The 16113-nt window shown below is 50.9% G+C and overlaps 1 protein-coding gene across 1 annotated transcript; it reads left to right on the top strand.

The window, feature by feature from the left end:
• The first annotated feature begins 581 nt into the window (after positions 1–581).
• On the top strand, positions 582–14444 carry LOC116958776 (myosin light chain 5-like). Its single transcript, XM_076057672.1, has 7 exons — positions 582–687; positions 2655–2730; positions 5347–5448; positions 7855–7933; positions 10642–10690; positions 13702–13986; positions 14081–14444. Exons 1-7 carry the CDS (start codon positions 670–672, stop codon positions 14174–14176), a joined length of 705 nt encoding a protein of 234 aa, XP_075913787.1. The 5' UTR covers positions 582–669; the 3' UTR covers positions 14177–14444.
• The last annotated feature ends 1669 nt before the right edge of the window (positions 14445–16113 follow it).

Here is a 16113-nt window from a genome sequence, read left to right on the forward strand (position 1 = left end):
TCATCATCACTACCATCATCATCACTACCATCATCATCACTACCATCATCACTTCCATCATCATCATCACTACCATCATCATCACTACCATCACCACTACCATCATCACCACTACCATCACCACTACCATCATCATCACTACCATCATCACCACTACCATCATCACCACCATCATCATCACCACCACCACCACCATCATCACCATCATCACCACCACCATCATCACCATCATCACCACCATCATCACCACCATCATCACCACCATCATCATCACCACCACCACCATCATCACCATCATCATCACCACCACCATCATCACCACCACCATCATCATCACCACCACCATCACCACTATCATCATCATCACCACCATCACCACCATCATAATCACCACCACCATCACCACTATCATCATCATCACCATCATCAGGTGCATGAGGAGGTCCCAGTGCACCTAGCCTGGCACTGTACAGTGTCACAGTGCACCTAGCCTGGCACTGTACAGTGTCACAGTGCACCTAGCCTGGCACTGTACAGTGTCACAGTGCACCTAGCCTGGCACTGTACAGTGTCACAGTGCACCTAGCCTGGCACCGAACTTCTAAATGACTCCTGCCCCCACTGTTGCAGGTTAAAAAGGCGAACACGGTGAAGTTTGATGAAGCACAAATGAAAGACTTTAAGGATGTGAGTATCACTCACTGTGTCACTCACTGTGTCACTCACTCACTGTGTCACTCACTGTGTCACTCACTGTGTCACTCACTGTGTAACTCACTCACTGTGTCACTCACTGTGTCACTCACTCACTGTGTCACTCACTGTGTCACTCACTGTGTCACTAACTCACTGTGTCACTCACTGTGTCACTCACTGTGTCACTCAGTGTGTCACTCACTCACTGTGTCACTCACTGTGTCACTCACTGTGTCACTCACTCACTGTGTCACTCACTGTGTCACTAACTCACTGTGTCACTCACTGTGTCACTCACTGTGTCACTCACTCACTGTGTCACTCACTCACTGTGTCACTCACTGTGTCACTCACTCACTGTGTCACTAACTCACTGTGTCACTCACTGTGTCACTCACTCACTGTGTCACTCACTGTGTCACTCACTGTGTCACTCACTGTCACTCACTCACTGTGTCACTCACTGTGTCACTCACTGTGTCACTCACTGTGTCACTCACTGTGTCACTCACTGTGTCACTCACTCACTGTGTCACTCACTCACTGTGTCACTCACTGTGTCACTCACTGTGTCACTCACTGTCACTCACTCACTGTGTCACTCACTGTGTCACTCACTGTGTCACGCACTCACTGTGTCACTCACTCACTGTGTCACTCACTGTGTCACTCACTCACTGTGTCACTCACTGTGTCACTCACTCACTGTGTCACTCACTGTGTCACTCACTCACTGTGTCACTCACTCACTGTGTCACTCACTGTGTCACTCACTCACTGTGTCACTCACTGTGTCACTGTGTCACTCACTGTGTCATTCACTCACTGTGTCACTCACTGTGTCACTCACTCACTGTGTCACTCACTGTGTCACTCACTGTGTCACTGTGTCACTCACGGAGTCACTCACTCACTGTGTCACTCACTGTGTCACTCACTGTGTCACTCACTCACTGTGTCACTCACTGTGTCACTCAACTGTGTCACTCACTCACTGTGTCACTCACTGTGTCACTCACTCACTGTGTCACTCACTGTGTCACTCACTGAGTCACTCACTCACTGTGTCACTCACTGTGTCACTCACTGTGTCACTCACTCACTGTGTCACTCACTATGTCACTCACTGTGTCACTCACTGTGTCACTCACTCACTGTGTCACTCACTGTGTCACTCACTGTGTCACTCACTCACTGAGTCACTCACTGTGTCACTCACTGTGTCACTCACTCACTGTGTCACTCACTGTGTCACTCACTGTGTCACTCACTCACTGTGTCACTCACTGTGTCACTCACTGTGTCACTCACTCACTGTGTCACTCACTGTGTCACTCACTCACTGTGTCACTCACTGTGTCACTCACTGTGTCACTCACTCACTGTGTCACTCACTGTGTCACTCACTGTGTCACTCACTCACTGTGTCACTCACTGTGTCACTCACTGTGTCACTCACTCACTGTGTCACTCACTGTGTCACTCACTGTGTCACTCACTCACTGTGTCACTCACTGTGTCACCCACTTTGTCACTCACTCACTGTGTCACTCACTGTGTCACTCACTGTGTCACTCACTCACTGTGTCACTCACTGTGTCACTCACTCACTGTGTCACTCACTGTGTCACTCACTGTGTCACTCACTCACTGTGTCACTCACTGTGTCACTCACTCACTGTGTCACTCACTGTGTCACTCACTGTGTCACTCACTCACTGTGTCACTCACTGTGTCACTCACTCACTGTGTCACTCACTCACTGTGTCACTCACTGTGTCACTCACTGTGTCACTCACTCACTGTGTCACTCACTGTGTCACTCACTGTGTCACTTACTGTGTCACTCACTGTGTCACTCACTGTGTCACTCACTCACTGTGTCACTCACTGTGTCACTCACTGTGTCACTCACTCACTGTGTCACTCACTGTGTCACTCACTGTGTCACTCCCCAGGTCTTCACCATCATGGACCGTAACCGGGACGGAGTCATTGACAAGAACGACCTCAGACAAACTTTTGTAGCCATCGGTGAGTGGTGGTGGTGATGGTGGTGATGGTGGTGGTGGTGATGGTGGTGGTGGTGATGGTGGTGGTGGTGATGGTGGTGATGGTGGTGGTGGTGATGGTGGTGGTGGTGATGGTGGTGGTGATGGTGGTGATGGTGGTGATGGTGGTGGTGGTGGTGATGGTGGTGATGGTGGTGGTGGTGATGGTGGTGATGGTGGTGGTGGTGATGGTGGTGATGGTGGTGGTGATGGTGGTGGTGGTGGTGATGGTGGTGGTGGTGGTGGTGATGGTGGTGATGGTGGTGGTGGTGATGGTGGTGATGGTGGTGGTGGTGATGGTGGTGGTGGTGTGATGGTGGTGGTGATGGTGGTGGTGGTGATGGTGGTGATGGTGGTGGTGATGGTGGTGATGGTGATGGTAGTGATGGTGGTGATGGTGGTGATGGTGGTAGTGATGGTGGTGGTGGTGGTGATGGTGGTGGTGGTGATGGTGGTGGTGGTGGTGATGATGGTGATGATGGTGGTGGTGGTGGTGATGGTGGTGATGGTGGTGGTGGTGGTGGTGATGGTGGTGGTGGTGATGGTGGTGGTGATGGTGGTGGTGATGGTGATGGAGGTGGTGGTGATGATGGTGATGGTGGTGGTGATGATGGTGGTGATGGTGGTGATGGAGGTGGTGGTGATGATGGTGGTGGTGATGGTGGTGATGTTGGTGATGTTGATGATGTTCATGTTGATGATGATGTTGATGATGATGTTGATGGTGGTCATGATGATGTTGATGATGATGTAGCTGATGTTGGTGATGATGATGTTGGTGATGTTGGTGATGTAGGTGATGTTGTAGGTGATGTTGATGATGATATTGATGATGATGATGTTGGTGATGTTGATTATGATGTTGGTGATGATGTTGGTGATGTAGGTGATGTAGGTGATGTTGATGATGTTGATGATGATGATGATGATGTTGGTGATGTTGATGATGATGTTGGTGATGTAGGTGATGTTGTAGGTGATGTTGATGATGATGTTGGTGATATAGGTAAGAGTTTGGTTGATGGAGAGCTGAATGACCTGATGATGTTGATGATGATGATGTGGGTGATGATGATGTTGATGATGATGATGTTGATGATGATGTTGATGATGCTGATGATGATGTTGATGATGTAGGTGATGTTGCAGGTGATGATGATGATGATGATGTTGGTGATGTAGGTAAGAGTGTGGGTGATGGAGAGCTGAATGAGCTGATGAAGTTGATGATGATGTTGATGTTGTAGGTGATGATGATGATGTTGATGATGTTGATGATGTAGGTGATGTTGTAGGTGATGATGATGATGTTGGTGATGTAGGTAAGAGTGTGGGTGATGGAGAGCTGAATGAGCTGATGAAGTTGATGATGATGATGATGTTGATGTTGTAGGTGATGATGATGCTGATGATGTTGTAGGTGATGATGATGATGATGTTGTTGTTGATGATGCTGATGATGTTGATGATGTTGATGTTGTAGGTGATGATATTGGTGATGTTGATGATGATGCTGATGATGTTGTAGGTGATGATGATGATGTTGTTGTTGATGATGCTGATGATGTTGATGATGATGATGATGTTGATGATGTTGATGTTGTACGTGATGATATTGGTGATGTTGATGATGTTGATGATGATGTTGATGATGATGATGATGTTGTAGGTGATGATGTTGATGATGATGCTGATGATGTTGGTGATGTAGGTAAGAGTGTGGGTGACGGAGAGCTGAATGAGCTGATGATGTTGATGATGTTGATGTTGTAGGTGATGATGTTGGTGATGTTGATGATGATGGTGGTGATGTAGGTAAGAGTGTGGGTGACGGAGAGCTGAATGAGCTGATGATGATGTTGATGATGATGTTGATGATGGTGCTGATGATGTTGGTGATGATGATGTTGATGATGATGTTGATGATGTTGATGTTGTAGGTGATGATGTTGGTGATGTTGATGATGTTGATGTAGGTAAGAGTGTGGGTGACGGAGAGCTGAATGAGCTGATGATGTTGATGATGTTTATGATGATGATGTTGATGTTGATGATGTTGATGATGTTGATGATGTTGATGTTGTAGGTGATGATGTTGGTGATGTTGATGATGGTGATGTAGGTAAGAGTGTGGGTGACGGAGAGCTGAATGAGCTGATGATGTTGATGATGTTTATGATGATGATGTTGATGATGATGATGTTGGTGATGTTGATGTTGGCGATGTAGGTGATGTTGATGATGATGCTGATGATGATGTTGATGTAGGTAAGAGTGTGGGTGACGGAGAGCTGAATGAGCTGATGATGATGATGTTGATGATGATGTTGATGATGATGATGTTGGTGATGTTGATGATGTTGATGTTGATATAGGTGATGTTGATGATGATGCTGATGATGATGTTGATGTAGGTAAGAGTGTGGGTGACGGAGAGCTGAATGAGCTGATGATGTTGATGATGTTTATGATGATGATGTTGATGATGATGTTGATGATGTTGATGATGTAGGTGATGATGTTGATGATGATGATGTTGATGATGATGTTGGCGATGTAGGTGATGTTGATGATGATGCTGATGATGATGTTGATGTAGGTAAGAGTGTGGGTGACGGAGAGCTGAATGAGCTGATGAAAGAGTCCCCAGGACCTCTCAACTTTGACACGTTCCTGTCCATCTTCGGGGCCAAGCTCAGTGGTGAGGTTACTCACCACTTTACTCACCACCTCACTCACCACCTTACTCACCACCTTACTCACCACCTCACTCATCACCTCACTCATACACTCACTCACTCACCACCTCACTCACCACTCACTCACCACCTTACTCACCACATTACTCACCACTCACTCACCACCTCACTCACCACTCACTCACTCATACACTCACTCACTCATATACTCACTCACTCATACACTCACTCACCACCTTACTCACCACCTCACTCACCACTCAACCAATCACTCACCACCTCACTCACCACCTTACTCACCACATTATTCACCACTCACTCACCACCTCACTCATACACTCACTCACTCACTCATACACTCACTCACTCATACACTCACACATACACTCACTCACCACCTTACTCACCAACTCACTCACCACCTCACTCACCACTCAACCAATCACCACCTCACTCACCCTTCACTCACCACCTCACTCATACACTCACTCACTCACTCACCACATTACTCACCACTCACTCACCACCTCACTCACCACTCACTCACCACTCACTCACCACCTTACTCACCACATTACTCACCACCTCACTCATACACCCACTCACTCACCACGTCACTCATCACCTCACTCACCACCTCACTCACCACTCACTCACCACCTTACTCACCACTCAACCACTCACTCACCACCTTACTCACCACCTCACTCACCACCTCACTCACCACTCAACCAATCACTCACTCACTCATACACTCACTCACTCACCACCTCACTCACCACTCACTCACTCATACACTTACTCACTCATACACTCACCACCTCACTCACCACTCACCCAATCACTCACTCACTCATACACTCACTCACCACCTCACTCACCACTCACTCACTCATACACTCACTCACTCATACACTCACCACCTCACTCGCCACCTCACTCACCACTCACTCACCACCTCACTCACCACCTCACTCACCACCTTACTCACCACCTCACTCACCACCTCACTCACTCACCACCTCACTCACCACCTCACTCACCACTCACCCAATCACTCACTCATACACTCACTCACTCACTCACCACCTCACTCACCACTCACTCACCACTCACCCAATCACTCACCCAATCACTCACTCATTCACTCATACACTCACTACCTCACTCACCACTCACCCAATCACTCACCACTCACTCACCACCCACCGTGTGCTGACCACTCACCACTCACTCACCACTCACCCACCACTCGCTCACCACTCACTCACCACTCACCGTGTGCTCACCACTCACCGTGTGCTCACCACTCACCACTCACCCACCACTCACTCACTCACCGTGTGCTCACCACTCACTCACCACTCACTCACCACTCACCCACCGTGTGCTCACCACTCACTCACCACTCACTCACCACTCACCGTGTGCTCACCACTCACCACTCACCGTGTGCTCACCACTCACTCACCACTCACGACTCACTCACCACTCACTCACCACTCACTCACCACTCACCGTGTGCTCACCACTCACCACTCACTCACCACTCACTCACCACTCACTCCTCACTCACCACTCACCCACCACTCACTCACCACTCACCGTGTGCTCACCACTCACCACTCACCGTGTGCTCACCACTCACTCACCACTCACCACTCACCGTGTGCTCACCACTCACCACTCACTCACTCACCACTCACCACTCACTCACCACTCACCGTGTGCTCACCACTCACCCACTCACTCACCACTCACCACTCACTCACTCACCACTCACTCACTCACCACTCACCACTCACCGTGTGCTCACCACTCACTCACCACTCACTCACCACTCACCCACCACTCACTCACCACTCACTCACCACTCACTCACCACTCACCACTCACCCACCACTCACTCACCACTCACTCACCACTCACTCACTCACCACTCACCCACCACTCACTCACCACTCACCGTGTGCTCACCACTCACTCACCACTCACTCGCCACTCACCGTGTGCTCACCACTCACCACCCACCACTCACCACTCACCGTGTGCTCACCACTCACTCACCACTCACTCACTACCCACCGTGTGCTCACCACTCACTCACCACTCACTCACCACTCACTCACCACTCACTCACTCACCGTGTGCTCACCACTCACTCACCACTCACCGTGTGCTCACCACTCACTCACCGTGTGCTCACCACTCACCACTCACTCACCACTCACCACTCACCCACCACTCACCACTCACTCACTCACCACCCACCGTGTGCTCACCACTCACTCACCACTCACTCACCACTCACTCACCACTCACTCACTCACCACTCACTCACCACTCACCGTGTGCTCACTCACCACTCACTCACCACTCACTCACCACTCACCGTGTGCTCACCACAGGCACAGACAATGAGGAGACTCTGCTCAACTCCTTCGCGATGTTTGACAACAGCGGAAAGGGAAACATCAACTTCGAAGAGTGAGTAGGGAGAGACAAAGGCGGCCGGGCGTGGTGGTGGTGGTAGTGGGGATGGTGGTGTGGTGGTGTAGTGGTGGTGTAGTAGTGGTGGTGTAGTGGTGGTAGTGGTGGTGTAGTAGTGGTGTAGTAGTGGTGTAGTGGTGGTGGTAGTGGTGGTGTAGTAGTGGTGGTGTAGTGGTAGTAGTGGTGGTGTAGTGGTGGTAGTGGTAGTGGTGGTGTAGTGGTGGTGTAGTGGTGGTAGTGGTGGTGTAGTAGTGGTGGTGGTGTAGTAGTGGTGGTGGTGTAGTGGTGGTAGTGGTGGTGTAGTAGTGGTGGTGGTGTAGTAGTGGTGGTGGTGTAGTGGTGGTAGTGGTGGTGGTAGTGTAGTGGTGGTGTAGTAGTGGTAGTAGTGGTGGTGTAGTGGTGGTGGTAGTGGTGGTGTAGTGGTGGTAGTGGTGGTGGTGGTGTAGTGGTGGTGTAGTAGTGGTGGTGTAGTGGTGGTGGTAGTGGTGGTGTAGTAGTGGTGGTGTAGTGGTAGTAGTGGTGGTGTAGTGGTGGTAGTGGTGGTGGTAGTGGTGGTGTAGTAGTGGTAGTAGTGGTGGTGTAGTGGTGGTGTAGTAGTGGTAGTAGTGGTGGTGTAGTGGTGGTGGTAGTGGTGGTGTAGTGGTGGTGGTAGTGGTGGTAGTGGTAGTAGTGGTGGTGTAGTGGTGGTAGTGGTGGTGTAGTGGTGGTGGTAGTGGTGGTGTAGTGGTGGTGGTAGTGGTGTAGTGGTGGTAGTGGTGATGGTGGTGTAGTGGTGGTGGTAGTGGTGGTAGTGGTGGTGTAGTGGTGGTGGTAGTGGTGTAGTGGTGGTAGTGGTGTAGTGGTGATGGTGGTGGTAGTGGTGGTGTAGTGGTGGTGGTGGTAGTGGGGATGGTGTAGTGGTGGTGTAGTGGTGGTGGTAGTGGTGGTGTAGTGGTGGTAGTGGTGGTGTAGTGGTGGTGTATTAGTGGTGTATTAGTGGTAGTAGTGGTGGTGTAGTGGTGGTGGTGTAGTGGTGGTGTAGTGGTGGTAGTGGTGGTGTAGTGGTGGTGGTAGTGGTGGTAGTGGTGGTGTAGTGGTGGTGGTAGTGGTGTAGTGGTGGTAGTGGTGTAGTGGTGATGGTGGTGGTAGTGGTGGTGTAGTGGTGGTGGTGGTAGTGGGGATGGTGTAGTGGTGGTGTAGTGGTGGTGGTAGTGGTGGTGTAGTGGTGGTAGTGGTGGTGTAGTGGTGGTGTATTAGTGGTGTATTAGTGGTAGTAGTGGTGGTGTAGTGGTGGTGGTGTAGTGGTGGTGTAGTGGTGGTAGTGGTGGTGTAGTGGTGGTAGTGGTGGTGGTGGTCTAGTGGTGGTGTAGTGATGGTGTAGTGGTGGTGGTGTTGGCCACCCACCCCCTCTGTGTGTAGCCACAGTGCCGGTAGCCTTCATAGACGCTGCTGCTGCTACTCGCTACTAACACAGCACTTGCCCCTACAGCCCTGCTAGAGGCTACCTGGGGGAGCTTTGTCTGTGTCTCAGCACTTGCCCCTACAGCCCTGCTAGAGGCTACCTTGGGGAGCTTTGTCTGTGTCTTAGCACTTGCCCCTACAGCCCTGCTAGAGGCTACCTGGGGGAGCTTTGTCTGTGTCTCACCACTTGCCCCTACAGCCCTGCTAGAGGCTACCTGGGGGAGCTTTGTCTGTCTCAGCACTTGCCCCTACAGCCCTGCTAGAGGCTACCTGGGGGAGCTTTTTCTGTGTCTCAGCACTTGCCCCTACAGCCCTGCTAGAGGCTACCTGGGGGAGCTTTGTCTGTGTCTCAGCACTTGCCCCTACAACCCTGCTAGAGGCTACCTGGGGGATCTCTGTCTGTGTCTCAGCACTTGCCCCTACAGCCCTGCTAGAGGCTACCTGGGGGAGCTTTGTGTCTCAGCACTTGCCCCTACAGCCCTGCTAGAGGCTACCTGGGGGAGCTTTGTCTGTGTCTCAGCACTTGCCCCTACAGCCCTGCTAGAGGCTACCTTGGGGAGCTTTGTCTGTGTCTTAGCACTTGCCCCTACAGCCCTGCTAGAGGCTACCTGGGGGAGCTTTGTCTGTGTCTCACCACTTGCCCCTACAGCCCTGCTAGAGGCTACCTGGGGGAGCTTTGTCTGTCTCAGCACTTGCCCCTACAGCCCTGCTAGAGGCTACCTGGGGGAGCTTTTTCTGTGTCTCAGCACTTGCCCCTACAGCCCTGCTAGAGGCTACCTGGGGGAGCTTTGTCTGTGTCTCAGCACTTGCCCCTACAGCCCTGCTAGAGGCTACCTGGGGGATCTCTGTCTGTGTCTCAGCACTTGCCCCTACAGCCCTGCTAGAGGCTACCTGGGGGAGCTTTGTCTGTGTCTCACCATTTGCCCCTACAGCCCTGCTAGAGGCTACCTGGGGGAGCTTTGTCTGTGTCTCAGCACTTGCCCCTACAGCCCTGCTAGAGGCTACCTGGGGGAGCTTTGTCTGTGTCTCAGCACTTGCCCCTACAGCCCTGCTAGAGGCTACCTGGGGGAGCTTTGTCTGTGTCTCAGCACTTGCCCCTACAGCCCTGCTAGAGGCTACCTGGGGGAGCTTTGTCTGTGTCTCAGCACTTGACACTACAGCCCTGCTAGAGGCTACCTGGGGAGCTTTGTCTGTGTCTCAGCACTTGCCCCTACAGCCCTGCTAGAGGCTACCTGGGGGATCTCTGTCTGTGTCTGTGTGGCTAGGTTCAAGGTTTACCTGACCCGCTGGGCTGATAAATTCAATGCGGAGGAGGTGAGTTGGTCACCTGTACACTCACCAACTCACCAACTCACTCACCAACTCACTCACCAACTCACTCACCAACTCACTCACCACTCACCAACTCACCCACCCACTCACTCACCAACTCACTCACCCACTCACCAACTCACTCACCAACTCACTCACCAACTCACCAACTCACTCACCAACTCACTCACTCACCCACCAACTCACTCACCAACTCACTCACCAACTCACTCACCCACTCACTCACTCACCAACTCACTCACTCACTCAGCCACCCACTCACTCACTCAGCCACCCACTCACTCACCCACTCACTCACCAACTCACTCACCAACTCACTCACCCACTCACTCACTCACCAACTCACTCACTCACTCAGCCACCCACTCACTCACTCAGCCACCCACTCACTCACCCACTCACTCACCAACTCACTCACCAACTCACCCACCCACCCATTCACCCACCCACTCACTCACCAACTCACTCACTCACCAACTCATTCACCCACTCACCCACCCACTCACTCACCAATTCACTCACCCACTCACTCACCCACCCACTCACTTACCCACTCACTCACCAACTCACTCACCCACTCACTCACCAACTCACTCACCCACTCACTCACCAACTCACTCACCAACTCACCCACCCACTCACTCACCAACTCACTCACCCACTCACTCACTCACTCACCCACTCACTCACCAACTCAGCCACCCACTCACCCACCCACTCACTCACTCACCCACTCACTCACCAACTCACTCACAAACTCACTCACCAACTCACTCACCCACTCACTCACTCACCCACTCACTCACCAACTCACTCACAAACTCACTCACCAACTCACTCACCCACTCACCCACCCACTCACTCACCCACCCACTCACTCATCCACTCACTCACCAACTCACTCACCAACTCACTCACCCACTCACCCACCCACTCACTCACCCACCCACTCACTCACCAACTCACTCACCCACTCACTCACCAACTCACTCACCAACTCACTCACCCACCCACTTACTCACTCACCCACTCACTCACTCACTCACCAACCCACTCACCCACTCACTCACCAACTCACTCACCAACTCACCCACCCACTCACCCACCCACTCACTCAATAACTCACTCACCACCTCACTCACCAACTCACTCATTCACCAACTCACTCACCCACTCACTCACCAACTCACTCACCCACTCACTCACCAACTCACTCACCCACCCACTCACTCACCCACCCACCCACTCACTCACCCACCCACTCACTCACCAACTCACTCACCCACTCACTCACCAACTCACTCACCAACTCACTCACCAACTCACTCACCCACTCACCCACCCACTCACCCACCCACTCACTCACCCACTCACTCACCCACTCACTCACCCACTCACCCACCCACTCACTCACCAACTCACTCACCAACTCACTCACCCACTCACCCACCCACTCACTCACCCACTCACTCACCAACTCACTCACCCACTCACCCACCCACTCACCCACCCACTCACTCACCAACTCACTCACCCACTCACTCACCAACTCACTCACCAACTCACTCACCCACCCACTTACTCACTCACCCACTCACTCACCAACTCACTCACTCACCAACCCACTCACCCACTCACTCACCAACTCACTCACCAACTCACTCACCCACCCACTCACCCACCCACTCACCAACTCACTCACCAACTCACCAACTCATTCACCCACTCACCCACCCACTCACCCACTCACTCAACAACTCACTCACCCACTCACTCACCCACCCACTCACTCACCCACTCACTCACCAACTCAGTCATCCACTCACTCACCAACTCACTCACCAACTCACTCACCAACTCACTCACCCACTCACTCACCAACTCACTCACCCACTCACCCACCCACTCACTCACCAACTCACTCACCCACTCACCCACCCACTCACTCACCCACTCACCCACCCACTCACTCACCCACTCACCCACTCACTCACTCACCCACCAACTCACTCACCAACTCACTCACCCACTCACTCACCAACTCACTCACCAACTCACTCACCAACTCACTCACCCACTCACTCACCAACTCACTCACCCACTCACCAACTCACCCACCCACCCATTCACCCACCCACTCACTCACCAACTCACTCACTCACCAACTCATTCACCCACTCACCCACCCACTCACCCACTCACTCACCAATTCACTCACCCACTCACTCACCCACCCACTCACTTACCCACTCACTCACCAACTCACTCACCCACTCACTCACCAACTCACTCACCAACTCACTCACCCACTCACTCACCCACTCACCCACTCACTCACCAACTCACTCACCAACTCACTCACCCACTCACTCACCAACTCACTCACCCACTCACTCACTCACCCACTCACTCACCCACCCATTCACCCACCCACTCACTCACCAACTCACTCACTCACTCACCCACTCACTCACCCACTCACTCACCAACTCACTCACCAACTCACTCACCAACTCACTCACTCACTCACCCACCAACTCACTCACTCACCAACCCACTCATTCACCCACTCACTCACCAACTCACTCACCAACTCACCCACCCACTCACCAACTCACTCACCCACTCACTCACCCACTCACCCACCCACTCACTCACCAACTCACCCACCCACTCACCCACCAACTCACCCACCCACTCACTCACCAACTCACCCACCCACCAACTCACCCACCCACCCACCCACTCACCCACCCACCCACCCACTCACCCACCCAATCACCCACCCACCCAATCACCCATCCACTCACTCACCCACCCACTCACTCACCCACCCACTCACTCACTCACCCACCCACCCACTCACCCACCCACCCACTCACCCACCCACCCACCCACTCACCCACCCACCCACTCACCCACCCACCCCTTCACCCCCCCACCCCTTCACCCCTTCACCCCCCCACCCACCCACCCCTTCACCCCCCACCCAGTTGGAACAGATGACCAAGCTGGCCCCCATCAGTGGGAGTGGCGTCCTGGACTACCACGCCCTCTGCTACACATCACGCACGGCGACGACAAGGACTGAGCCAATAGGAGCAGCCGCAGCACCCGGTGGGGGGGAGGAGATTCAACCAAGGGGGTGGAGCTACAGCCCAAAGGAGGGGAGGAGATTCAACCACGGGGGTGGAGCTACAGCCAAAGGAGGGGAGGAGATTCAAGCAAGGGGGTGGAGCTACAGGCAAAGGGGGGGGGGGAGGAGATTCAACCAAGGGGTGGAGCTACAGCCAAAGGGGGGGGGGGGGGAGGGACATTCAACCAAGGGGGTGGAGCTACAGCCCAAAGGAGGGGAGGAGATTCAACCAAGAGGGTGGAGCTACAGCACAGAGGGTGGAGCAAAAGTCTTGTGGGAGGGGCCACAGCTCAGGGGGGTGGAGCTACAGCCCAGGGGAAGAGGGGCTATAGCCCAGGAGGGGAGGGGCTAGAGCTGAGAGCCACTTAGACACTGCGAAGACAGCTGGGGGCGTGTCTACATAGTGTCCACCAGTTCGACCCCACCCACCACAAGTTCGACTCCACCCACCACCAGTTCGACTCCACCCACCACCAGTTAGATTCCACCCACCACCAGTTAGACTCCACCCACCACCAGCTAGACTCCACCCACCACCAGCTAGACTCCACCCACCACCCTCCCCCTCTCGCGGTGTCAATAAAACTTCCATTGAAAGCGCTGCCGTCTCCTGTCTAATGTAGTGTAGTGTATAGTATAGTGTGTAGTGTATAGTGTAGTGAGTAGTGTATAGTGTAGTGTGTAGTAGTAGTGTATAGTGTAGTGTATAGTGTAGTGTATATTAGTGTATAGTGTAGTGTATAGTGTAGTGTATAGTGTAGTGTATAGTGTAGTGTATAGTGTAGTGTATAGTGTAGTGTATAGTGTAGTGTATAGTGTAGTGTATAGTGTAGTGTATAGTGCAGTGTATAGTGCAGTGTATAGTGCAGTGTATAGTGCAGTGTATAGTGTAGTGTGTAGTGTATAGTAATGTAGTGTATAGTGTAGTGTATAGTAATGTAGTGTGTAGTGTAGTGTATAGTGTAGTGTATAGTGTAGTGTATAGTGTAGTGTATAGTGTAGTGTATAGTGTAGTGTATAGTGTAGTGTATAGTGCAGTGTATAGTGTAGTGTATAGTGTAGTGTATAGTGTAGTGTATAGTAGTGTAGTAGTGTATAGTGTAGTGTATAGTAGTGTATAGTGTAGTGTATAGTAGTGTAGTAGTAGTGTATAGTGTAGTGTATAGTAGTGTAGTAGTAGTGTATAGTGTAGTGTATAGTAGTGTAGTAGTAGTAGTGTATAGTGTAGTGTATAGTAGTGTAGTAGTAGTGTATAGTGTAGTGTATAGTAGTGTAGTAGTAGTAGTGTATAGTGTAGTGTGTAGTGTAGTAGTGTATAGTGTGTAGTAGTAGTGTGTAGTGTATAGTAGTGTGTAGTAGTGTAGTAGTAGTGTGTAGTAGTGTGTATAGTGTATATAGTAGTGTGTAGTGTAGTGTATAGTGTAGTGTATAGTGTGTATAGTGTAGTGTATAGTGTAGTGTGTATAGTAGTGTGTAGTGTATAGTGTAGTAGTGTGTATAGTAGTGTGTAGTGTAGTAGTGTATAGTGTATAGTAGTGTGTAGTGTATAGTAGTGTGTAGTGTATAGTGTATAGTAGTGTGTAGTGTAGTAGTGTATAGTAGTGTGTAGTGTATAGTAGTGTGTAGTGTATAGTGTATAGTAGTGTGTAGTGTAGAAGTGTAGTAGTGTGTAGTGTATAGTAGTATGTAGTGTATAGTGTAGTAGTGTGTATAGTAGTGTGTAGTGTATAGTAGAGTGTAGTGTATAGTAGTGTATAGTGTAGTAGTGTATAGTGTATAGTAGTGTGTAGTGTATAGTGTAGTGTACAGTAGTGTGTAGTGTATAGTAGTGTGTAGTGTATAGTAGAGTGTAGTGTATAGTAGTGTATAGTGTAGTAGTGTATAGTAGTGTGTAGTGTATAGTGTAGTGTACAGTTGTGTGTAGTGTATAGTTGTGTGTAGTGTATAGTGTAGTAGTGTAGTGTATAGTGTAGTAGTGTGTATAGTAGTGTGTAGTGTATAGTAGTGTGTAGTGTATAGTGTAGTGTACAGTAGTGTGTAGTGTAGTGTATAGTAGTGTGTAGTGTATAGTAGTGTATAGTGTATAGTAGTGTATAGTAGTGTGTAGTGTAGTAGTAGTGTGTAGTGTATAGTGTAGTAGTGTATAGTGTAGTGTGTATAGTAGTGTGTAGTAGTGTATAGTAGTGTATAGTAGTGTGTAATGTAGTAGTGTATAGTGTAGTAGTGTTTAGTGTATAGTGGTGTAGTGTATAGTAGTGTATAGTAGTGT

This window comes from Petromyzon marinus, chromosome 83, assembly GCF_048934315.1.
Source record: "Petromyzon marinus isolate PM22_M1 ecotype Great Lakes invasive population chromosome 83, UKy_Petmar_22M1.pri1.0, whole genome shotgun sequence".
NCBI classification, from domain to species: Eukaryota; Metazoa; Chordata; class Hyperoartia; order Petromyzontiformes; family Petromyzontidae; genus Petromyzon; species Petromyzon marinus.